The 24,789-nt window shown below is 37.0% G+C and overlaps 1 protein-coding gene across 1 annotated transcript in view; it reads left to right on the forward strand.

The window, feature by feature from the left end:
• The window catches only part of Mei4 (meiotic double-stranded break formation protein 4), a 152,678-nt gene extending 130,562 nt beyond the window's left edge, over positions 1–22,116 (forward strand). Inside the window, exon 5 of the mRNA XM_050127140.1 lies at positions 20,974–22,116. Coding sequence (XP_049983097.1) covers positions 20,974–21,240 — 267 coding nt within the window. The 3' untranslated portion in view covers positions 21,241–22,116. The remainder of the gene's footprint in view (positions 1–20,973) is intronic.
• Positions 22,117–24,789: the final 2,673 nt, after the last annotated feature.

The raw sequence follows: 24,789 nt of genomic DNA on the forward strand, positions 1-24,789 counted from the left end.
CATATAACTAAATTGAATCTAAATTTAATAGATTTTTTAAAAGTCATATGCCATTGTGAATGTGATATATATCTCTCAGGAACATTTTCCATTCTAAAAAAAAAGTCTTATGTAAAACATTTTAAATTCTGAAATAAAGAAAATGGGGAATTGCATATTAGCAACTTAACAGCAAACCCCCAGGAGCTCTACAACAAAAGAAAGTAATCACACCTAAAAGGAGAAGCTAGCAAGAAATAATAGAACTGAGGGCAGAAATCAATAAAATAGATATAAAAATAACAATGCACAGTATCAATGAAAGGAAGAGTTGATTCTTTGATACTATCAACGAGATAGACTAAATTTCATCCAAACTAACTAAAAGATTCAGAGAGAACATCCAAATTACAAAATGAGGAATGAAAAGTGGGCATAACCACAGACACTAAGGAAACCTAGAAAATCAGGTGGAAATACTTTTAAAACCTGTCCTCCAGCCAATTGGTAAATCTACAAGAAATGGATAATTTTCACAAGAGTTTCCACTTACAAAAGTTAAAGCAAGATCAGATAAAATGTTTAAATAGACCTAGAACCTCCAGTGAAATAGAAGGAGTCATTAAAAGTCTCCCAACCAAAAGAAACCCAGGACCAGATGGTTTTAATGCAGAATTTTACCAGCTTTTCAAAGAGTTAACACCTAATTATTACTCCTCCAAATAGTTCACAAAGTAGAAACAGAAAAAACATTGCTCATTTCATTTTATGAAGTCACAGTTATGCTGATACCCAACCTACATAAGAAGTCAACAACAAAATTACAGACCAATTTCCTTTATAAACATAGATACAACAGTACTCAATAAAATACTTGCAAATCAAATCCACGAATGCATTAAAAATATATTTTGCTTCTGCCATGATCAAGTAGGCTTCATACCAGAGATGCAGGGTTGGTCCAGTATACAAAAAAATCATGAAATGTAGTCCGCCATATAAGCAAACTGAAAGACACAAAATTAAAGATCATCTCATTGAATGCGGTAAAGGCCTCTGACAAAATCAAACATCCCTTCATCATAAAAGTCCTGGAGAGAGTCCAGATACAATGGACCTACCTAAACATAGTAAAGGCAATTTACAGTAAGCCTATATCCAACATCAAACTAAATGTAGAGAGAAACAAAGCAATTCTATGAAAATCATAAACAAAACAAGATTTTTCACTCTCTCCTTATCTATTCAATATAGAATTTGAAGTTCTAGTCATAGCAATAAGACATCTAAAATAGATCAAGGGGATACAAATTATAAAGGAAGAAGTCCAAAGTATCATAGACAGCCCAGAGACTGAGGGTAAAACCAAACATTACTAGGCAAAAAAATAGTCAATAGAATGATCACTTATGATATTCTATCATACGCATAGATCAGTGCCTTATCCAGTCATCATCAGAGAGGCTTCCTCCAGCAGCAGATGGGAACAGATGCAAAGACCCACAGGCAGACATCATGTGGGGAGTCTAGATTAGAAGTCTCCATCAAATTCCTCCCCTCCAAGCTCAGAGAATTCTGTGGAAGAGGAGGCAGAAAGATTCTAAGAGCCGCAGCAGATAGGGGACACCTGGAGAACAAGGTTCTCTGAATCAACTAAGCAGAGTTCATATGAACTCACGGAGCCTGAAGCATCAAGTACAGGGCCTACATGGGTCTGTGCCAGGTCCGCTGTGTATATATTGAAGCTATTAGCTTAGTATTTTTATGGGACTCCTAACTATGAGGATGAGTGGATACTTGATTCTTGGAACTCTTTTCCTCCTATTGTGTTGCCATGTCTACTTTGATATTATAGTTTTTCCTCCATTTATTGATCAGTGTATTTGGTTGTTGTCTCTTAGAATCCAGTTCTTTTCTAATGAGAGACAAAAGGGCATGGAGCCAAGCGGAGGGGAAATGGGAAAAAACTAGGGGTAGTTGAAGGAGGGGAAACTATAATCAGGGTATAATGTTATAATGTATGGGAAAAGAATCTGTTTTCAATGAAAGACAAAAAAAGAATGAATGCAATTATACAGCTTTTATGCTCACTTATTGCAAAGGTGTGTATGTGCATGTTTTCAAATTTTTACTTTTAGTTTTTACATTCCTCCCAAATTCTATTGTTTGAGCCTACTAGCAAATAAATAGTTCCAAGTTTTATGGACAGGAACGTCCAAAGAAAGCCTCTGAATAGTGGAACTTCCAGTTTTCTGAAGACAGTGAAAGTAGGCCTCTTTCCCATAGACTATTCAGTTACTGGTTGGGGCAATGGAAGTCTCCTTCATGCCCTTTGCCAGTATCTGAGGGTTCATATATAAGAGATTAGGGATTTAGTCTCAAGTGATCATGTTAAATATTGATCCGTAAAAAAAGTCAGCTCCAGAATTTGCAAAATGAAAACCTTAACATCATGACTTTCCCTGGTGGTGGGAGTGTCTGCCCCCCAGGACTTGTCATTAGAGAGGGTAGGAACACTCTACTGTAGAACACAATCATATTTCTGTAAAACTCTGAGAGAGGAGCTGCAAAAACAATGCTGGGCAGCTTAGAAATAACTGTCTCTCACATCAAAAACATTTCTTCCTGTGGAGGCACAATAGAAGTTTTTTAAGGGACCAGAATGTTGCTTGGGAGAGATCATCCCTGGTATGGCCATGCTGAAAACTACATACTTTATATCAGAACTAGATAGCCCAGCTGTAGCAGACTGAACATGATAGAGATGAATGGTGGTTGTCTAATAATGATACAGCACATACTTATAAAATACATCTGGCAATGAATTCATAGAGATTGCATTTCAAAGATATTTATTTTTTGTTGGTTTGTTTATTCATTTATCTTTGATCCAGGCACTGAGTGATCATCAGGGATGGTGCCATTGTGTCTCTTGGTAAAATAGAGCCCTCTTAGATTTCTTTATGTATTTCAAATTTTGGAACATAAAATTAACATGACCAAATAAATGACATTGTGATCTGAAGATATGATAATATTCAACTGTTAAATAAAGCAAATGGACATGAAATATTATGGTTGTCAGTAGTCCATATGTGAAGAATTAAAGTATGAGTTAGTCATAAGTGTTTTCCTGATGAAAACAAAAATGATTTAAAAATTTTTATATAATTTTAATTTTTTGGAGATTATAATATAATTATATAATTTCCACCTTTCCTTTTTTTCCTTGCAACCCTTCCTATCTATTCTGCTGCATTCAAATTATTATTCAAATTAATAGCTTCTTGTTCATTCGTTGTTGTTGTTGTTTTTGTTGGTGGTGGTGGTGGTAGTGTATGTGTGTGTGTGCTTAAATATAAAAATACAGCCTGCTTGATCTGTGTACTGTTACCTGTATGTTGATGTTTTCAGGGCTGTCTATTTGGTATTGAATAACTGATTGATGCTCCTTCTCTGAGGAAGACTATTTCTCTAACTCTCAGTATTCCTCAATTCCCTGTAGATTTTTGGCTAATGTTGATGCCTCAGTATCTTTTTAACTAACATGGACTGTAGTTAAAGGATGAATTTATATATCTTGATAATATTTTAGAAATATGCAGAAATTATGGAGACACTTCCAGATGTAAATAAGTATTTTAAAAGTTAGTTTCATAAAATCAATAGCTTGTCGTTACTGACATGGGTTTAAAGCTCTTTTTGAAAGTAAATTATAAATGCCACTTTAATTTATTCTGGATGTTTTAATATTTAATGCCATAAAAGTAATTTTTATTACTTTTTCATTTTTTGTTGTTTTGGCTATTGCTTGTTTTTAATGTAATGAACCAGTTAAAATTATATTTATACACAAATACAAAAATCACACATGTAACTTTGAACTATCTGAAAGTGCTGGATCTTCTTATTGTTTTTTACTGTGCTATACATTTTTCTCCACTCTTCTCCCTCCCTTTCACCTTCTACCCTCTTTCATGACACTCATGATCCCAATTTACTCAAGGGATCTTGTCTTTTTCTCCTTCCTATTTAGATCCATATATGTCTCTCTTAGTTGTCTAGGTTCTCTGAGGTTGTGAGTTGTAGGCTTCTTTTCCCCCTTTATCTCTAAAAGCTACTTCTGAGTGAGTAATATGATATTTGTCTTTCTGAGTCTATCTGGGTTAACTCATTCAATATGATGTTTTCTAGATCCATCCATTTGCCTGCAAATTTCATGATGTCATTTTTTTCTGCTTTGTAGTACTCCATTGTGTAAATGTACCACATTTTCTTTATCCATTCTTCATTTGAGGGGCATCTAGGTTGTTTGCAGGTCCTGGCTATTACAAATAGTACTGTATGAACATGTTTGAGCACATTCCTTGTGGTGTGATTGAGCATTCTTTGGGTATATACCCCAAAATGGTATTGCTGGGTCTTGAGGTAGATTGTTTCCTACTTTTTCTGAAAAATCAGCATACTGATTTCCAAAGCAGCTGTACAAATTTACACTCCCACCAGAAATGCAGGAGTGTTCCCCTTAGCCCACATCCTCCCCAGCACAAGCCATCATCAGTGTTTTTGATGTTTGCCCATTCTCACAGGTATAAGATGGAATTTCAGTGTTTTTTTTATTTGCCTTTCTCTAATAACTAAAGACATTTAAAATTTCCTTAAGTGTCTTTCAACCATTTGAGATTTGTCTGTTGATAGGTCTCTATCAATTTTTATTGGATTATTTGATGTAAAATTTCTTGAGTTCTTTGTATATTTTCAAGATTAGTCCACTGTTCAATGTGGGGTTGGTGAAGATCTTTTTCCATTTGGTAAGCTGCCGTTCTGTCTTATTGACTGTGTCCTTTGTAAAGCACTGTTTTATTGAGTAAAATCTGATACGGCCTAATATGACCTAGCGAAGGCCTGGGTCTGGGAATATTCTGTTTTGTTTTGCTTTATTTTCAGTGCTTGTGATTGAATTTGGACCTGCACATGTGAGGCAAATGGACAGTACTATCCTGCAACCCAGAGAAGGGCATTTTAAAATGTATGCTTTTGAGACTATGATGCTGTGGCCACATATATCCATTTACTGACAGTGCAAAGCTTTTGAAACCTTGTAAGAAGTGTTTACTAGTAAGATAACCTTGCTCTGAAACTGCACCTCCTGAGTGTGGGGTGAGGGGTCCTACTTTCCATCCTTGGAACCTGTATTTATTCCCCCGTGAGTACCAGAAGCAAGCTCTCAGCAAAGGGTTTGTAAAGTTGGCACAAGGAAGCCATCCCAATAAGATGTTCTGGTTAGGTAGCTGTGCCTTAGAATGAGACAGACATTATTACTGATGAAAATCAGAAAAGCCACAGAAGTCGAGCACTTTCTAAAGCTGGATTCTCCCATCGTACCACTTAACACAATTGGAGAGAGACTATTTACCCAGCTGCTCGCTCCATGCTTATGCTACTTGAGAATAAGCCCTGTGATGACAAGAACTGTGTCTGTCAGCTGTATTGTCTGCATCTTAAAAAAAAAAAAATTATGTGACTTTGTGTTTACACAATATGCATAGTTTTAATTATAAAATTTGGCAGTGAATAAATACGGGCGCACTGTTTTTCCACAGACTTGTGCTAAGCATACAAGCCACTTTCTTGCGTACCCTGCCAGCACCTGCAAAGAGCTTAGCAGCATGACCTTCTCGTCTTGAACGACCCTGGTGATGAAAGAAGCTATCACCCATCCTCCACTTCACACTCCAGAAATTGGCAGTCTGTGCAAGAATGGGAATTTTCCTTACACTACAGGAGGAGTGCTGGTTACCTCCTCATGATACTCATAAGCAAAACCATGTAAGAAAACTGGGCAGTTTTCCTTTAGAAAGTGCTCACCTTCTTAGTTTTCCCGATAGTTCTGAAACAAACAAACGAAAAAATCTTTTAGGTTCTATATGTAGAAAGTCAGACAGATTTTATATGGATTTTAATTAAGAATAAAACTGCAGTCACTGCAATGTTGTCTCTTTTTTTAGAATAAGTGTGTTTAATGATGTCAAATGAATGGATATTTTAAAAAACGTTTTAGAGTATTTTTTTCTAACAATGACAATTGAAGTATCTTTTACATCTTGATTTCCTCATGTTTATCACTTACTAGTCTTAGTAATGTGTTCTACTGGATACTAATTCTCCGCGAATAAAGACAAAGTTCAAAATAACTTAAAGTCTTTTGCTGAAAGCAGAACAAGGTTTCAGTTTGAATCTTGTACTGTTTCTGTTTTCTGCTTTCCTCAGACAGAGCTCTTTTTCTCAACCAGCCTCCCAGGTCTGATGTTTATTGAAACACACTTGGGGTAAAATGCACTTTCAAAGAATTATATAAAACCACTACAAAAGAAAGTCGAACTTTTCTTTTAGATGACTTCTGTCTGACTCACATAATAGCTTGAATAACTGCCTGGATCAAAACTGTAAAAGCTGTGAATGCAGTCTCATAGCTAGGTGCATTTTTCCAGATGACAGCCCTGCTTCTGCAGAGGTTTGAATGTTCCAAGCAGTTTTGACTGTTCCTGACCCAGTGCCTCTGTCTCTCCCTACCTCACATGTTGTTTTACTTGCAATTGCTTTATCAACTTCTCTAGTTAGAAGATTTTGAGCTGAAAGAAATGAAGAGTTTTTAAGCAGAAAGGGATTACCTAATTAAATAACATTACGTGAGGCCATTAAAATAGAAATATAAACAGCAAGATTTCTGAAATTTTATAGCCTATGGCTTCATTAGGTCATTTACAAATCTACTAAAATTGCCCGCACTTCAAGACACACAGGTGTGATAAAATTCAGTTCAGTTTGCTGTAACACTGTTATCAACTACCTGGAAGTAACAGAAGTGCCAGACTTAAAAGGCTATGCCTAGGAAATCTATTCTCATTCCAGAAGCCAGTTTGCAATCTTAGGGGTCTCTGGGGGACCTGCATTTCGGATCAAATGGATGTAAACGTGAGGAAGTTCCCACAGTTTCCTTCTAGCCCAGCCAGTGGCTACAGGGGTACAGAACTCAAGAAAGTACATTGATTGTGTGTGTGTGTGTGTGTGTGTTTTACAAAGATTTCGTAACCAGATCAGCCAGCTTACGAGATACATCGGTGACTGCTGGAAGTGTGCAGTGTTCGCATGGCTTCTCCCCTTTGTTTCAGCCATTTAGTATATTGGTTTGTTCGCCAATCAGAAAGGTCAAACAAGCTCAGCTGTCCCAAGTTTTAATGACTCTTTGATTAAGTAATGATTGATTGACTCGTTAGCTACATGATTGAATTCAGTCTCCAGCATTTACACATTTCCTAGAAATGTTACCTGTTTTTCATTTGTATGGTGTTAGATTTATGTCTGTGAAGGCACATTCAAGTATACTAACATCCATTCCCATTCCAGAATACCCAGAAAGGTATGTGTCTGCTTCACAAGTTTGCCTACCTTCTCTTCAGCTGTTAGCTTTCACTTCTCTTGGTTTCTTAGAGCAGCAGTTCCTTCTCCACCCTGTCTGCCTTAAAATGAGCTCATCAAATGGTTGAGAGAAGCCCAGAGACTACCTGCGTAGAGAGCCACAAGAGGAAAGATAGCCAGACGTGGTCTCCTGGGGACACTATCACGTCTGCATCTGCAGATCCTAGATATTTAACATTTGGGAGGTAGACATCCATACAAACCTTGTTTTAACCCCAATAACTTTTTTTTTTTTGCAAACAACTTCATTCTGTACATATGAGACATGGTGAATTAGATCAGGAAAAAGATAAAATACTAGTATTTGCCTCATAGAAAAACTTTCTTGGAGGAGCTCAAGGGGCTTTGTTGTATTTATTTAATGTCACTGTTATTTTAAATTCAGGCAGTATATTTGAGTGTGCATTTGAATAAAGAATGTTACCTTGTAATTTTAGCAAAACATTTTAGTTCCTAAGAAAAGTATAATTTACTCCAATTTCAGACTGAAGATAAGAAACAAGCAATTATGTCCCAAATGTGATTACTAAATGACATATGTTTAATAAAATCACGTAAATAAACAGTAACAAGCCACTTGAAATGCCTTTAAATGATATCACATGGTTAAGTAAGAAAGATTCTCTTTATGCAAAATTTCTACTCTTTTATTATTTCTGCTTATGTTTAATCAGTCTTTGCACATTTCTTTGTTGATTTCTTTTTCTTTATAAAGTATGTTATTAAGTAAAATAGAATTGCATTACTTTTCCCCTCCCTTCCCTTCCTTTACCCCATCCCATGCTGCCTTTTTTCCTTTGGTTATTTTTCCTACATACATATACATGTATGTCAGCGTATGCACAGATATATAGCTACAAGTGTCTGAGTCTGTTTTTGTGAGTATATGATTCCAAACCTGGGCCACTCTGGTTGGACAATCAGCATGGGCGTGCTCATATCTGGTAGAGGCTAATTCTCTCCTCCCCTGGCATTTAATAGTTTCCTCTAATTCTTTGTTTAGAGGTGTGACCTCACAAAGTTTTCCCTCATTCACACTAACATGTCCATTTATCTTGCCATTGTTCTAGCCTTGTTTATGCAGCCATTTCTTGGAGACCCCATTTCACCACAGAGTTCTTGAAATTCTAACTCTTATTATCTCCCACTCTCTCTTCTTTGATATTCCCCGAGCCATAGATGCAGGAGCTGTGTTGTAGATGTGTCCATCAGGACTGGGCTCTCATGATTTGTTGATCCCTGCATTGTGCTCAGTTGTAGTTTCTGTGATGTGCTCCATTTGCTGAGAGGAAGACTTCTTTGTTAATGGGTGGCAGGTACCCTTATCTGTGGTTATAGCAATAATATGTAGAGTGTAGTCAGGAGCCACTTTGGTATAGCAAAGTGATGGAGGTAGATTCTTTTTGATTGCCCTTGACAACTGAAGGGAAATCTCAACCAATCTCCTTGTTTGTGGGGTGTGTTCCCCCGGGTCCCCAAATAGCCTATAAAACCATCAATGTGCGCTTGTTTGTCTGTCTTTGTTTTCCTGTGCTTCGCTGGAACTCTGGCTTTGTAAGTTCCCTTTTCTTCCCCTTATTAAAGCTAAATATTTTACATTAAAGCTAGTCTGGTTAATTCTATCGACTACTTGCCAACAGACAATAGTGGTCCAGGGAAGCTGGACCACTAGAATTTCAGTACCAGGAATGATTTCCTTTTTTTTGAGTGGACCTTAATTGTAATTACACCATTGTTGGTTATTACACATGTGTGAATACATTTATTACACCTTTATAGAGTCTTAGCATGCTGGTCATTTTCTTTGTTCGTGGGTATTGCAGCTGCTATGACTGTTTCATTGTGTGTGTGATTTAAGATTTTATATANGCCTCCAGAGTGCTAGGATTAACTAAACCACTGCCTGATTTAGCAGGTATTTCATTTTAAGCTTTAATCTAATTTAAGATTATATGTATTTGTGTATAATTTTAGGTAAATATGAAATATTATGATTCCTTGAGGCTTTACCAAACAACCTTAGTGTTATTTGTCCTTTTTTCCTCCCTTTCCTTCTGCACTGATCTTTCTTCCTCCTCCCCAGTAAGTCTCCATCTTGTTTTTTAGTCTCCCACTTCATATCTCCTATAGTGAATTATTCTCTTCTAATCTCATCTTCTTCTTGCCTGTGGTCCCTTCATGCTTTCATGGTGTCTGTGATTACTTCATGTTGAATGGGCTTTACGTTCTATTGCATTCCAATTGTTAATTCTTGGCCTTAATTCCTGGGCAAATGGAGTCTTGTCAGAAAGTCCTTTCTTGCACCTCTATCTTAGGAAGGGCTCTGCATATTTTTTTCTAGCTGTTTTAGCATTTTTTGTTTCAAATTGATTTCTTTAGTCCTTTTGACTATAATCTCTGTGTTAGATAATAGATACTGACTGAATTTCATTCTTATGACTATGAATATTCAGTTTCACAGCATCATTTGTTGAAGATGATGTCTTTCCTCCTTGAGTTCCTATATAATCCCTCTGTTACGTAAGAGCTGCATTGCCTTCTTGGATATTTATATTATGAACGACTCTAAATACAAAATCCAAACATCCTCTATAGTCTGAAACTTTCTGCATCACAGCATGATGCGGTAGTGGAAAATTCCATACCTGAATTTATAAGCTGCAGTGAAAATTGAGGAATAGTAAAAATACAATGTAAAATTAGTCTCAGACCTTCTTGAAAGGGAGTTCATGTAACATTTATTTCATGTTCAGAATTGGGTCTCATCCTCCAGAAGTAGTGCTGGATGTACCACAAATATTATATACTCTGGAAAAATAGAAAGCTGAAATCTTAAATACACCTTGTCCCAAACATGCTAGCTTTGGAATATTCAACACATACTAGGAATACCCTTAGACAGAGATCCTATTCTGTTTATCATTATGTCCCTAGCCATACCATGCCATACCAAAGTACCCAGTAAGTACTTGCAATAGGTCAAAAGGAAGAGAAAACAAGACTCACAAGCAAATAAACTTTAAAGTTTCAAGCACTACCACTCGCATGAGTCCTGAGAATCTAACTGTTTTGATCTGGTTCCTCTGTCCTGTTCTTCCCCAATAGCCTTTTTACTGGCACCTTAGTCACCTGGTTTCTATCACCTTGCCAAGATTTGTGATGCAAAGAAAAATTAACAAATGACTCAGACTTAAAAAATATATCCAGCTGTAAATAAGACAAGGCTGTCTCTGTGGCTCGGGTTGATAGCCTGAAAAGATCCTGAGAACACTCTGAGAGTACAGGCGAAACCCACATGAAGTTGGCTGATAACACAGAAATACAGTTCCCATCTATCAGGGACTCTCTTTTTTTAGTGAAGAAATCTAAGAATTAATGTTGATGTCAACGGTCTGTCATATTTAAAAACCTGCCTGATATACTGACCAGCAAGTTTCAAGTGGAAATCAAAACACATGACATTTTCCAGTGGAAAAGCAAAAAAAAAAAAAAAGTTGAAGTACTTTGAATATATCTGTGATGTTATTGTGTTATGTTCCAAAACCTGATTTTTACTGACAAAGATCTAGAATAGATTTGGAGTGTCCACACTTCATCTTAGATTACCAGAGAATATTTTTAATTAAAAATTGTTTAATTTTCAAGCATAATATCTTGTTAGGGGATGGGAAGAAGGGAGGAAGACTGAAGGACCTTTTACACTTGCTAGTACTCTATTAGAGGGTTGATCCTCTCATTCCACGTTCTTGGGGCCTTCTAGTGTCATGTCACGTTTCAAGTCCTAGACACTACACTCTTCTGCAGAAAAGAGGAAGGAACTGTTGTTCCACTGAGGTGTGTGAAAGATGTCCTCCATAAGTGGAAATAGGTGACAATACATGGATACAGGTGTGCATTTCTCCAGACATACAATGTACAGAAGCTTGAAAAGCAGCCAATAATTGACATCAGTGTGATATTTCAATAATTACATCTTATCTGTATGTGAAAAAATCCCAGGTGTAGGGATTTTATGGTTTTTTTACTTTTTATAAAACAATAATTGTGAAAATAGCATAGATAATGCTTATCTGATGATCTGTGCATCATTAGTGCTATTTAAATGTTTAATATATTTTAATTCTTTCAACAGCTATTATTATTATTTCCTAGCAAATTTAATAAGGAATGAATTATTTTAAATTGACAATTTTCTTTCAGACACATCTTGCTTAAAAACCTTGCCTTATCCCTGATACCTTCACAAACAAGGACTCTCGCCACATATGTTCCTATTGTGGGCCTTAGTCCAGACCATTGTCACACAAATACCTGTCATTCTCTCTTTTTGAGGATTTTTGTACAAATTGTCTTCTTAGATAAAAGCTATTTGTTTTGTTACTACCATGTGAATTCAGCCTCTAGAAACAGATTTAAGAAAAATTGATAAGATTAGTTAATGCAGATATCATACTAAAATAAGTCTCATAATGAAATACAGACTTTTTAATACATGTATTTCTTTAATGAATACCTTCATGCAAATATAACCTGGAACTCTTTCCCAAAGAAACAAAATACCAAAATCCCAATTTTAATAATATATAAATTTCGCCTAAGTTAGCCCACGGATCAAACAAAATCCTCCTAGAAGTAATCTCCAGGATCCCACGTTTTAGGCAGGCAAGCATACTGGTATGTAAAGGAGCTGTAATGAATTTTAACCACTGTATCTGTCCTTTGTAATCTCCTTCCTAGGGCCTTTGATTAAAAGGTGATACTCGAGTCTGTACCAGCATTTTGCCACAGCTCACAACTCATAGGTAGAAAGTCTTTCATAATTAAGTACACTCTGCTCTGACCAGTGCTTTGTATGCCATTGGTATGAGCCCAAAACACGGGGAGGGTGTGGAAGAGGGAGAGCCTGTTGTGCAGTCTCTAAAGGAGGCACAGTGTGAGTCAGTGTGGGCTTCACAACCAGTGTACTGGTTATGTGGATGGGTGAATCCACTCTGAGCTTTTGCATGGCTGCAAGTGTGATCAGGTGCTGTCTTCACTGGGCCTTGGTTCTGCCTAAGATTATGCTTTGGTGTCTCAGAAGCTGCCAGCGGCTGAGCAAATAACTTAGAGAGTTAATTTCTTCCCCAGGAATTTTTGTCTGAAGTCTACTTTGCTGTCTTCGCTGTCTACTAAATAAAATGGATAACTCACTAAAGGTCAGGGGCAACTTCCCCACTTAATTATCCTGGTGACAACTGACCTTTTTCTTAAAGTGTTGTGTTGAATTCATTCTCTTAGGAGAAGACTAATTTTAGTTGTATCTTACTTTTTCTTATGTCCAACAAAATCTGGCCCATAGAATACCAAGCTAATGATACATTATATTCAGCGAACATTTAATTTAACATTTAGATTATATGGCTTATAGTCTTTGACTTAATTTTCTTCTCCCTAACATCCTAATTCCCCCACGCACATCTCTTGCTTTTGTGGCAACATGAAAATTTTCTATGGCAGGCTGCTAGTTTCTCAGCAGGCCTGTGTCCCCTGTGTGCCACACCTGAAGTATCACATTGCTAATGAGCAGGCATGTTTTGATGATTTGCAGTTAAATATAAACATCCCAACTACAAATTAAACCTCAAGTGTACAGTAGCTTTTTTATTCTTTCCTTTTATTTTGTTTTTTTACAATTTCTGTTGCCAGAGATTCTGGCTTTCTTTTTGTCCCTTTGGCTATCTCTCTTTTCTGTACAAAACATAGCAGAAAGCAGTAACTTTAAAGCCAAGGAAACTGGAAAGCTTCACTGCCCAACTAAACTCCATATAAAGTAAGATGTGAAGGATAGGAATGGGCAAGAGGAACTCCAACATACTACAGACATGTACACATATCCCTGAGCGTCGAATGTGCCTGGCTGCGCAGTGCCCTCAAGCGTCTGGCCTTTATATACATGGGTGTCATTCATCTTCTGGTTTGCCAGATGACTGTGTCCACATCTCCCCATGGGAAAAATGATGAAAGGGAAGGGCAAAATTGGCTTCAGTATCTTTAGTTTGCACTCAGCTTTCCCAGAAGTCTCATCACTTACTTATATTGGCATCCTGTAGATCAGTATCAATAGAACAGATGCTACAGAATATAGAGAAAATATAAAAATTTAATCGCTCCATTTATAAATGGAGAAAATGCAGGGTTTTACTATTGAAGAAGTGGGAAAATCAAATATGACATTCTTGTTTACTTTTTGGGGAAAACTATTTCCCCTTCTCAGCGTTTCTCAGTTGTCTGCTACTTTTTGCATAGAGTTAGGAGCTCATAAGCATTTCCTCATCTGGGTTAGTGCACTTACTCGTGTTGTCGATGTCCGACCAGTCATTATTGCTTAGACATTCTTGTTGGCAAATATGTTTGGTTATAACTTCTAACATTCCTAGAAGATACAATCTCACAACTACTTGTTCCTCTGGCTCTTAGAATCTTTCTGTACCCCCTCGTATGCAGTGATTCCTGAATCTTAGATTGAAGAGTTGTGTTGGAAATGTATGACTGGTGTAGCAGTCCTTCTGTTTGTGTGTTGCTTCCATTGGATAAATAAAGAAACTACCTTGGCCTAGTTGATAGGACAGAACTTAGGCGGAGTAGACAGAACTGAATGCTGGGAAGAAGGGCAGAGTGGCAGACACCATGGATCTCCTGCCTGAGACGGACACTGGTTAGAATCTTGCCAGTAAGTCACAGTCTCATGGCGATACACAGATTAACAGAAATGGGTTAAATTAAGATGTAAGAATTAGCCAATAAGAAGTTAGAACTTATGGGCCAGTCAGTGTTTGAATAAATACAGTTTCTGTTTGGTTATTTCTGATGTAAAGCTAGCCAGGGAGCTAGGACGACAAGCAGCCCGCTCCTCCTGTTACATATGACTTGGTACTGAGATACACCACTCTGTGTTTTAAATTTATTCCATTTATATCCAGCATAACTATTGCTAGGTCCAGAGTGAGTTCTGTCATGTTGATGTTTTCTGGTTGTTTTATGTATCTTTTGTTCCTTTCTTGCTATCCTTTACATGATTACATGTTTTTCTCTATGGATGTGCTTTGATTAAATATATTTTTATGTCTGTTGTATTTTTATATGCCTTCATTATATAGTTAAAAGGAGTTCTATAGATAGAATAGAATATTTTAAGCTGATAATTAGATCTCATAAAAAATATTCACTTTCTACATTTTATGATTTTGGCATCTTTATTTATATATTTTTATATTGTTCATCCATTAAAATTTTTGAAGCTATCTTTTTAATCTTCATACTAAATGCTTAATTGATTTATATGCAGTGTTTAAGAAATTAAAAGCACTCTGAATTTAATTGTGTGTGCATTTCCAGGGTGTTTTTTTTTTAACTGTCTTCATGTTACTAAATTATTGAGTAGCATGGTATTTCTCTTTAAGATTGAAGTTTTCCCTTCTTCCTGAATTTACTTTTGTAAACAGCAGTTCAAAGGTAAATAGCACTCAGATTTTCTTATATGGGAAAGTCTTCATCTGTTTTTTATTTCTGTATTTCCAGACCATATGAAATGTGCTTGGTGAGGATATTGGTTCTCTTCTTCTTCTGCTGTCTGATTAAATTATTCTCTGTCTCCTGGTGTTGACAGAGGTTTTTGTCCCACCAGGTACCACATCTGTTTATTCCCTAATGAACACACAGAGGCCTACATTAATTATAAACAATTGGCCTATTAGCTCAGACTTTTTATTAACTCTTATAACTTATATTAGCCCATAATTCTCATTTGTGTTAGCAATGTAGCTTGGTACTTTTTTTGGTGAGGCAGTCACATCTTGCTTGCTCTGTGTCTGGCTTTCTCTATGCCTGGGTGGCGACTGCAGACTAAATCAGTCCTCTTACCAGAATTCTCCTGTTCTCCTTGCCCTGCCCGTCTTCCTGCTTAGTTGCCCCGCCTTTTCTTCCTGCCTGGCTACCGGCCAATCAGCATTTATTTAAAATACAAGTGGAAGGATACAGACTGTTTTTCCACAGCATCCTAGATTGTGAACATTCTACTGAGAAATCTACCACTGAGTCAAGGGCTAATCCCATATATGTAATGAGCTTTTTTTTAATACATTCATAATTTCTATCACTTTTTATTTTTAACCATTTGATTATTATATGTAGTGGTGCAGTCTTGTGCACATTGAAAGGGCCTAGCTTGTACTTTTTATACCTGGGCATGTAAAACTATCTGTAGATTTGAAAAAAAACATTCATCTATCACTGCTTTAAATGTTCCTTCTGTCCATTGTCTCTATTTCCTTTCTTACTCCCTATAAATCTTCTATAATTTCTCAATCATTTGCATTATTTTCTCCCCATTCCTTATTTCTCGGATAATGAATTTTTTCCTGCTCTGATAAGTGCTGCTATTGGTGTTTTTCATTAATTTTATTGCCAACTAAAATTTTTCTTTATATTTACTTTAATGTTTTTTAATGATTTCAATTTGCCTTTTTATTTTTGAATTTTGATATTGTTGACTTCTCTATTTTCCTAAACATCTCTGGTTTCTATAGGTAATTATTTAAAATTCTTCATCAAGCAGTTTGTATTTCAATCTTTGCTATAGATTCTGGAGGACTATTGTGCCTGTGGTGACATGCCTCTTGATTTTGTTAGAATTCCTGTTCATTTGCATTGATGTTGATGTGTTCCATAGAGCACTTTTTTCTGTTAGATTTTCCAAACAACTTTTGATGTAGTCCTACTTCCCAATCTTCTTCCCAAGGGGGCAGGCAGGACGTAAGGAGACTGCAGTCATGTAGCTTCTGTAGATGGCTGTCAGTGGTCAGCGAGTGAAATGAGGTCAGGAGAATGCTATGGAGATCCTTAGTAGCCAAGGCCCTAAATAGATGCTATGGTAGGCTGTTGTGTTGTGTTGTTGAGTGTGGTAATCAGGTTGAGCCAATCACTTTCTTTCCTTTTACCAGGCAGATAAATTGTGGCGGAAACAGTCCCTCTTGGCACTTGGTTTCTTTTTCAGGTCATTCCACGGTGCTTGTAGCATCAGTCAGATGTTGAGTCACCTGCAGAGCAGATGCCTGAAGCACGAGGACATGTGGGTGGCCAGGGTCATTGGGCTCTGAACAATAATACTTTTTGATACCAATATATGGTTGCTTAGGTAATAGTATGCACAGCAGGTGTGCTGTAAATGGGAACCCAAACATGCTCAGCATTTCAGTAGGTAGGGCCCAGATCATGGGCACACTGAGACATGGAGGCTCTGGGGTCTAAAAAATCAATGCAGACTGTTGAAGGATGGCAGTGGCCCATTGTAAAATGTAGAAATATTGCAGTCACAGAAGCCATGCCCAGAGTGTGGGCACTCTTTAATGGCTTCGTCTTGGGAATGAAGCATGCCTGTATTTGGGGAATGGGGTACTAATAATGACTGCTCCTTGAAGCCTGATGGTGTTCGGCCACATCTAAGAGAGGCAGATGGGCCTCATTACATGACTCTTTTTGAAGTATTTATTTATTTTCATCTGTCTATATCTTTATAATTGGGTTTATCAGGTTATCTTTTTGAAGAGTAAATTCCTCTGACTCTGCAAGCAGATTCTTCTATTTATGTATCATCACAGTGCGTTGCATTGATAAATGTTTCCAACACATTCTCTCTCCCCTCGCCCCAATTGTAATACTTTATTTAATGAACTTCAGCAAAACGGCATCAGAAAAGTCCCTAGTTAAGATCTGTAGACTTAGAGTTCTAATTAGTGCACTTCTGTGGCTCTTTTCTTGCCTGTAAAATAGTGATAAGCATTCAGCTTACCTCCTAGGACTTCTGATTTCCTTCTTAATTAATAAGGAAATAATGAGGCAAGCATTTTCTTCTATACTGATACCTCTCTTCTCTTAAGTTTTCCATTGCACTTCCTAGGCCTTTTTCTTTGCTTATGTATAGTCATCCAGACAAATTAATTCCTACAAGGCCATATTCATACTTCTGTCCATGTACATGCGTCTATAAGTCTAGCACTCATCTCTGATTTGTATAGACTCGGGGTGAGAGGCTATCTAGTGGCCTAATAACTTCAACCTACCATTTGTGCCTCCATGCATGTCCCTAAATCCTACCCTCACAATATCATTCTTTGATTTTTGGCAAGAAGGCCATGCATTGAAAAATTCTTGACACAAGATTGAATTTAACACTCTACCCTGTTATGCATAAACTCTTTATTGTGCACTTTAAATGTTTATTTGTAAGTAATTACATGCAAATAAATAATAATAATAGGCAGCATTCCTAATACAAACGCTTGGGGCCAAAAGTATTGTGTAATTTAGATTTTAACCCTTTAGGGTTTTATGTGTACCTAATAAGATAATTTGGAAATGGGACACAGTTCTTGTCATGACATTCCTTTATGTGTCCTGAATACTTTAAATGTGCAGACTGTAAGTAATTTTACACAGTATATCCATGTACATTTACTGAAACTGCACTACAATATGTCATACAAGAAGACATATGGAAATTTCTATTTAAACTATCATGTTCTGATCCAAAGCATTTTTGATTTTAAGACATTTGGATTAGAGTTTTAGGGATGATAATGGATAGAACAATGGTATAAAAGGATTTCAAGCTTATAAGTTATCAAGAAAAAGGTTTCCTGGTTTGGCTATTGTGAATAACGCTGCTATGAACATGGTTGAGAAAGTGTCTTTGTGATATATATAATTCATGTATATACCCAAGAATGGTATAGCTGGAATTGGAGGCAAATTGATTCCCAAGCAGTGATTATTTAATACAGTTTCTGTGTGATTGATTATTTTGGGTCTAAGCTACTCGGTAGGCCTAGAACGAACAACCTCCCTCTTCCCAACAACTGAGTGCTTCCATTTTGTGTTAATCATTTGATGTTCTCATGTCTCTCTGAAGAGTCTGAGAAGCGCCTCAGCCCCGGAACTTATTGTAGCTGCCTCCAGTTCCTTCACTATGATGTTATCCGCTCTTGGGGCCCTTCTACCTGTAGTTCTCTTGATAGCTTCCTGTATCTTGTTCCTGTCAATATTTACATTTCCTCATTGTCTCCGGTGTTTGAGTGTCTGCCTAAGTGTTTCTCATTATAGTCTACATTGACAGCATTAGGGTCACTGTATAGGGTGTCAAAGTATTGTCTTTGTCTTTGTTTTGCTTTCCCTGATTTTGTTATTAAATGATCTTTCCTATCTTTAATGACCTGAATCTGAGGAGCATATCTGACAGTTATCTGTCTGATAGCGTCATAGACAAGATGTGTTTTATTATGGAGTCTAGCCTCTTTGACCTCTTTGCATATACCTTGTATACACATCTCTCTATCCTTTTTCGCTCTTCTTTTGACCTGCCTGCACAGATAGTTGTGGTGTTTTGCTGTCTGTGGATTGCTTATTTGTTTGCTCTTTAGCTTCCTTCTTTCTTCCACCAAGTTGATCATCTCTGCACTAAGCCCTTCTACTGGTATTGCCCTTTTTCCATAACCAAGCATCTCCTTTGAATCTTTCCATATAGCTCTTTTGACTTTCTCTCATTCACTTTCTATATTTGCAAAAGGTTGTTTGATGGTTTCCCTCATCTTCTTGTCAGTGGTTCTCTTATACTCTTTCCGTACAGCTAGGTTCATGTTTTGTTTACGATTGATCTTCCAATTCATTGTGCCTGGCGTGCCTCTCCTAAGTTTCAGTTGAATGTTGTCCATAACAAGTTGGTGATCTACCCTAAGTCATCAATAAGAAATGGTCAACTGTTTTGGATACTAGATAAGAGTTCCTGCTGTCCAGAATATAGTCAGTTTGGCTGTATGTACATTTGTCAGGGCATTCCCACTTCCGGCATCTTGATGGTTTGGCCTACTTGAATTTTGTCTTGGCTATGTACAAATCATTTGCATAGCAGAGATCAAGCAATCATTCTCCTCTGTCATTCCTTTGTCCAAGTCCGTTTGTTCCCATGACGTTATAATCCATTCTTTCTCCAGATCTCACTCTTGCATTGAAGTCACCTGTAAGGATTAGTATGTCATTCTTATGCACTCTGCTGACCATGTTTTGTAAATCTGTGTATAAACTGTTGATGGCATCCCCTTCTGCTTCCACTGTTGGTGCATAAACCTTGATGTGTTATTGTCTAAAATCTGGCTGATAAAATTCAGTCATTTACAGGTTTGTACCTGAGCATACATTTTTGGGCCAAACTGATTAGCACTAAAGCTTCATTTTTGTGTATTTTCCCTCTCCACCTGAGTCTATAATCTTGTTAATGTTCAATTTTTTGTGTTCCTGTGCAATGCATTTCTGACAATCCAATGACATCCCACCTGAAGTGATTGAGCTCATTCATGAGCAACCTGGTTCCCCCGATGTCATTGGTTTAGCTCTGTACCCCTTTAAAATTAGATTATTTGGTTTTTTGATGTCTAGTTTCTTGAGTTTTTATATATTTTTGAGATCTGTCAATAGTACAATTAATTAAAACCCAGAGACAGATATTGTCTTTAGGTTCAACCTGAAGGTCAGAAAAGCAAAACAGCCAGGCACTGGCTATTATCTCTAACTCAGTCTGAAATGGTGATCCTATCTCCAGGAATCTGCAGAATGAGACTGTGAATGAGAGCTGTCTCCTCCTGTTTTATATTCCTCTTTATTGTTGGAATTAAAGAAGTGCACCACTACCACCCTGCTTCTATGGCAAACTAGTTTGACTACTGGGATTAAAGGTGTGTGTCACCACTGCCTACACTGTAAGGCCAGTCAGGGTGGCTGTTTTAGTCTCTAATCTTCAGGCAAGGTTTATTTATTAAAATACAAATGAAATATCACTACATCAGTCTTCTGTCATATGTGGAGTTGGTGACGATCTTTTCTGTGGGCTGCCATTTAGTCCTATTGATGGTGTCCTTTGCCTTGTAGAAGCTTTTCAATTTCAAGAGGTCCCATTTATTAATTGCTGATCTGAGTGCTGTGCTACTGGTATTCTGCTCAGGAAGTTGTGTCTTGTAACAATGAGTTAAAGGCTCTTTCCCACTTTCTTTTCTAATAGGTTCAGTGTGAGGAACCTAGTCCTACCTCAACTTGATATCCCATGCTTTGTTGACATGCATGTGGGGGGGGGCTGCCCCTTACTGAACAGAACTAGAGAAGTGAATTGGGGAAACAGGGTGAAAATGGGGGGAAGGAAGGGAGGAGAAGAGGGAGGAAAAATTGCACTCAAGATAGAAAATCAATTAAAAAATTTAATATAAAAGAAAGAAATCCTTTATTGTGTTTTCAACGTCATTTAAATGTTTATTTTCTTTCTCCCTACTGCACCAATCTAGTCCTCTCATCATTCCAATGACCAAGGGGACAGGAAGACATAAGGCTTTAAACCAATTCAGACACATCTCTTTTTGCCTGACAATATAATCTTATATAAGCATTTTCTTATCTGACCCACACAGTGTTTTCATGGATTTTATTGTTTCTTCGTAGGGTCAAGGCAATTATGATGTGACTCGCTATGAAAATATTTTCTCCCTGTTCTGGATTCTGGAGCAGCTTTTTCAACAGGAAACCCAGGGAGACCCCACTTTACACATTGATCACAGCAGCCCCGAAATCCAAGCGTTTCTTCAGAAGCATGACGAGACCATCTTCCAGCTTTCAGATGCATTCCCTTTACTAACTTTTTACTTATGGAGACTAGGCATCCTCCTGACCTCAGCAGAGATGGAGACGGGTGAGGAGACATTTTCTTAGCCTTCTACCATGTATCAGAAAACAGTGGGCTTAAGCTTTGCAAAGATATTTTTTAAATGAGTAATTCAAATTGATTGACCATCCTTAACCATTAACTCAATTTAGTGATTAGCCTTCTGTATAGAAGACGATGAATCGCTGTTCTGTATCACAATCAGGCAATTTCAGTTGACAATGCCCCGTATGTTCATGTATTGTATCTTTGTATCTTACTTCACTCAATAGTCTAGCAATATTCTCTATAATGAGCCAACCGTTGTCTGTCACATAATATATAGTAAACTGTGAAAGATTTCCATCTGATAGAAATGGAAAAATTGTAATCAAATACAGATTAAACTTTTGTCATTTAACATACTTTAATACAAGGTTTAAGTCAATGGTAAAAGATAGAAATTATTATGGAGTTGCAGTCATGTCATTTTCCTCTTGAAGGATAGTTCTATAGAAGAAAGGGCTTTGGAAACCAATGGTTTTTAATGTTACATAATTCAACATATTTGTTAAGTACTTTTGAAGTGTTAATTAGTTCTTTAAAATGTCTGTTTTTAAAACAAATTTTCTGTTGATTAAAAACATTATTGCCCCTATGATTGTTAAAATGTAGTAAAGTTGCTTATTGTTAAGTCATTAGGGATGCTTTTATAAATTTTAATATCCTCTAAGAAATACACTTTATACTTATTACAAGTACTGGGTTGAAATTTTCCATTACCCAAATTCCTTTACTTAATTTTAGTTATTAAAATTATACCAGACAAGCTTAATGAGTTCACATTTTGTACTTTCCTATTTAGTGCAATTTAAAGAAAATATAATGTAATTTTCTTTCCTTTGTTAATTGTGTATGATTCTGTTTTATAAGTTAATTATCATTTCCAGATGCCATTAGCACTAAAAAATAAACTTTGCTATTTTCTTCTATAATGTATATAAAATTATATCATCTTCCATAATTATTTTTTGGAATTATTTACCAGGAAATGTGTTATAAAAAATCTCTCCTAGAAATGACTGCATAAACAAGACCAGAAAATGACCAAATCAATCGACATATGGACATGGAAGGGGGACAGTTTCCTGGGGATCACCCCTAGATAAGACCTCAATGCAAATGATGACTGCTGGGAGAGGGAGAATTAGCCGACCCCAGCGATAAGCACCCTTATCAGTTATCCAGTGCAGAGTGGTCACCCCTGAAACAACACACACACAGGCACACGTGCGCACACACACACATATATACACACATACACACACACACACACGAAGAACAGACTCAGCTAATTATAGTTATATGGTTGTGGATACTTATAATGTATCTAGAAATGTATGTAATATTAATAAAGAAAATGAAGCTATCAACATGAGGAGGAGTTGGTGGAAAGGTATCTCAGAGAATTGTGGGAGAAGAGGGAGTGGGGAGTGATTTGAGTATATTTTAATTTTATACTTTAATTAATGATATTAAAGAAACTCTTCTATCTTCGATTTTATGTGGTGATGACACTGCCTTTCTGTCCCAGACATTCAGGCAGGATACTGAGCAGGTCGTGGGATGACTGTGAATGGTCATGTTTTCTAGAGGAACTCCAGAACCAGGCCGCTAGAGGACTGAACACTTACTATCCCCTTTAAATGTAGTCTATTATCAAGAGGAGTGGGCTATACTGGTTGGGCATTTTATTTTGCTACTTGATAAAGTCTAAACAGAACAGAAGACACTGGTCTTGGAAACTGACACTCTACTAAGTGTAGTTGAGGTACTTAAATATTTCTTATTTTTTAGAATCAATGAAGTCTAGTTGACATTTCCAGTTGATGATATTTACTTAAGTGGCATAGATACAAATAGAACTCCAGCATCTGATTGTCTTGTATGTCACTATGACTAACATTTCCTGAGAATAAAACATGTTAACTCCTTAAGCATGAAAAGATCAAGATCAGATACCCACATATAGATTACCATTAACTCCTAAAACTTAGACATGAAAATAAATAATACATTTGAGCATAGCTTATGCTGGCTTCAAAATCAAACTATTTTTTTTCAGTCAGAAGAATAATATCTCTATTCCATGTCAAGAATCAATAGTGTGATCCTATTTTCCAAGTACGATGCATGGCTATATATGTGTATGTGTGTATATGTAAGTATCCTTCCATGTATGTGCATGGATGTAGATGCCCAGGTTCAATGAGTGTCACTCCTCAGGAGTTCTTTAGGTGTTTCTGGTTCTGTTTCGTTTCTTTGTGTAGTTTGAGACAGGGTCCCTTATAGGCTAGATGAACTGGTCATCAAGCTCAAGGGACCTTCTATCTCTGCCATGTTTGCATTACAGGCACATGCCACCATGACTTTTTTTTATGCAAGACTTGAATTTACGCGGTCATGATTGTGAGGCAAATGTTTTACCAATTGACCTGTCTCCTCGATCCCATGTTTGTTATTTTTAAACCACTTTTTGGAGTAAGAAAATTTTTCATGGTTGCCTCTTAGAGAAAAAAATGGGCAGAACTAATTAATTTAAAATGTATCAGTGATAGGCTGGGCAGTGGTGGTGCATGCCTTTATTCCCAGTACTCGGGAGGCAGAGGCAGGCGGATCTCTGTGAGTTCGAGGCCAGCCTGGTCTGCAAGAGCTATCCAGGACAGGAACCAAAAGCTACGGAGAAACCCTGTATCAAAAATTCAAAAAAAAAAAAAAAAACCACCAAAAAAGAAAAAAAAATGTATCAGTGATGTGTTTCCCAAAGTAGCTTTATTTAGGCAGCTGTTGTTCACACCTTTTCCTGAGATCTGGAAATGCATGTAAGGCCATTACTTGACCTCTGCTTGTCAAACGGCACTACATGTACTTTATTGAAATAGGCCTTTCTTGACATATTGAAACAACAGTGGAGTTCAAATAAGAACACATTGTAGATGGTATAAATAGGAGGCAAAGGAAGGCAAGAGAAGACAGGAGCATCACTAAGTCTTCTTATAACATAGGAAAAGTGATACTGTGATATTTCTCTGAATGGCATCTGTCTTCAGGTTTAAAGTGTAAAGAACAAGCAGTATCTATTACTATTAGGAAAATATGTGTGCTTTTTTTTTTCTGAAGGCATGCCTAAATGATTAGGCTAAGATGTAAATTTAATTACTCATTATTTTGTTTGTTTGTTTGTTTGTTTGTTTTTTGTTTTTTCGAGACAGGGTTTCTCTGTGGCTTTGGAGCCTGTCCTGGAACTAGCTCTGTAGACCAGGCTGGTCTCGAACTCACAGAGATCCGCCTTCCTCTGCCTCCCGAGTGCTGGGATTAAAGGCGTGCGCCACCACCGCCCAGCAATTACTCATTATTATTAAATACCAGATGGCATTGGAACTTCTGTGTCTTTCCTGGCTTGATGGGAGCCTTTCAGTGGAGGAACATACTTGAAATTAAAAATGAAGATATCACCCTGTCTCTATCGTAGAAATAAAACTCCCACTTCGTCATTAATATATTTTTCTTTTATTTTTATTCTTCTCATACACTGCATCCTGACTGCAGTTTCAGCT

This window comes from Alexandromys fortis, unplaced genomic scaffold, assembly GCF_014885135.2.
Source record: "Alexandromys fortis isolate MF-2015 unplaced genomic scaffold, M_Fortis_MF-2015_v1.1 scaffold_22, whole genome shotgun sequence".
NCBI classification, from domain to species: Eukaryota; Metazoa; Chordata; class Mammalia; order Rodentia; family Cricetidae; genus Alexandromys; species Alexandromys fortis.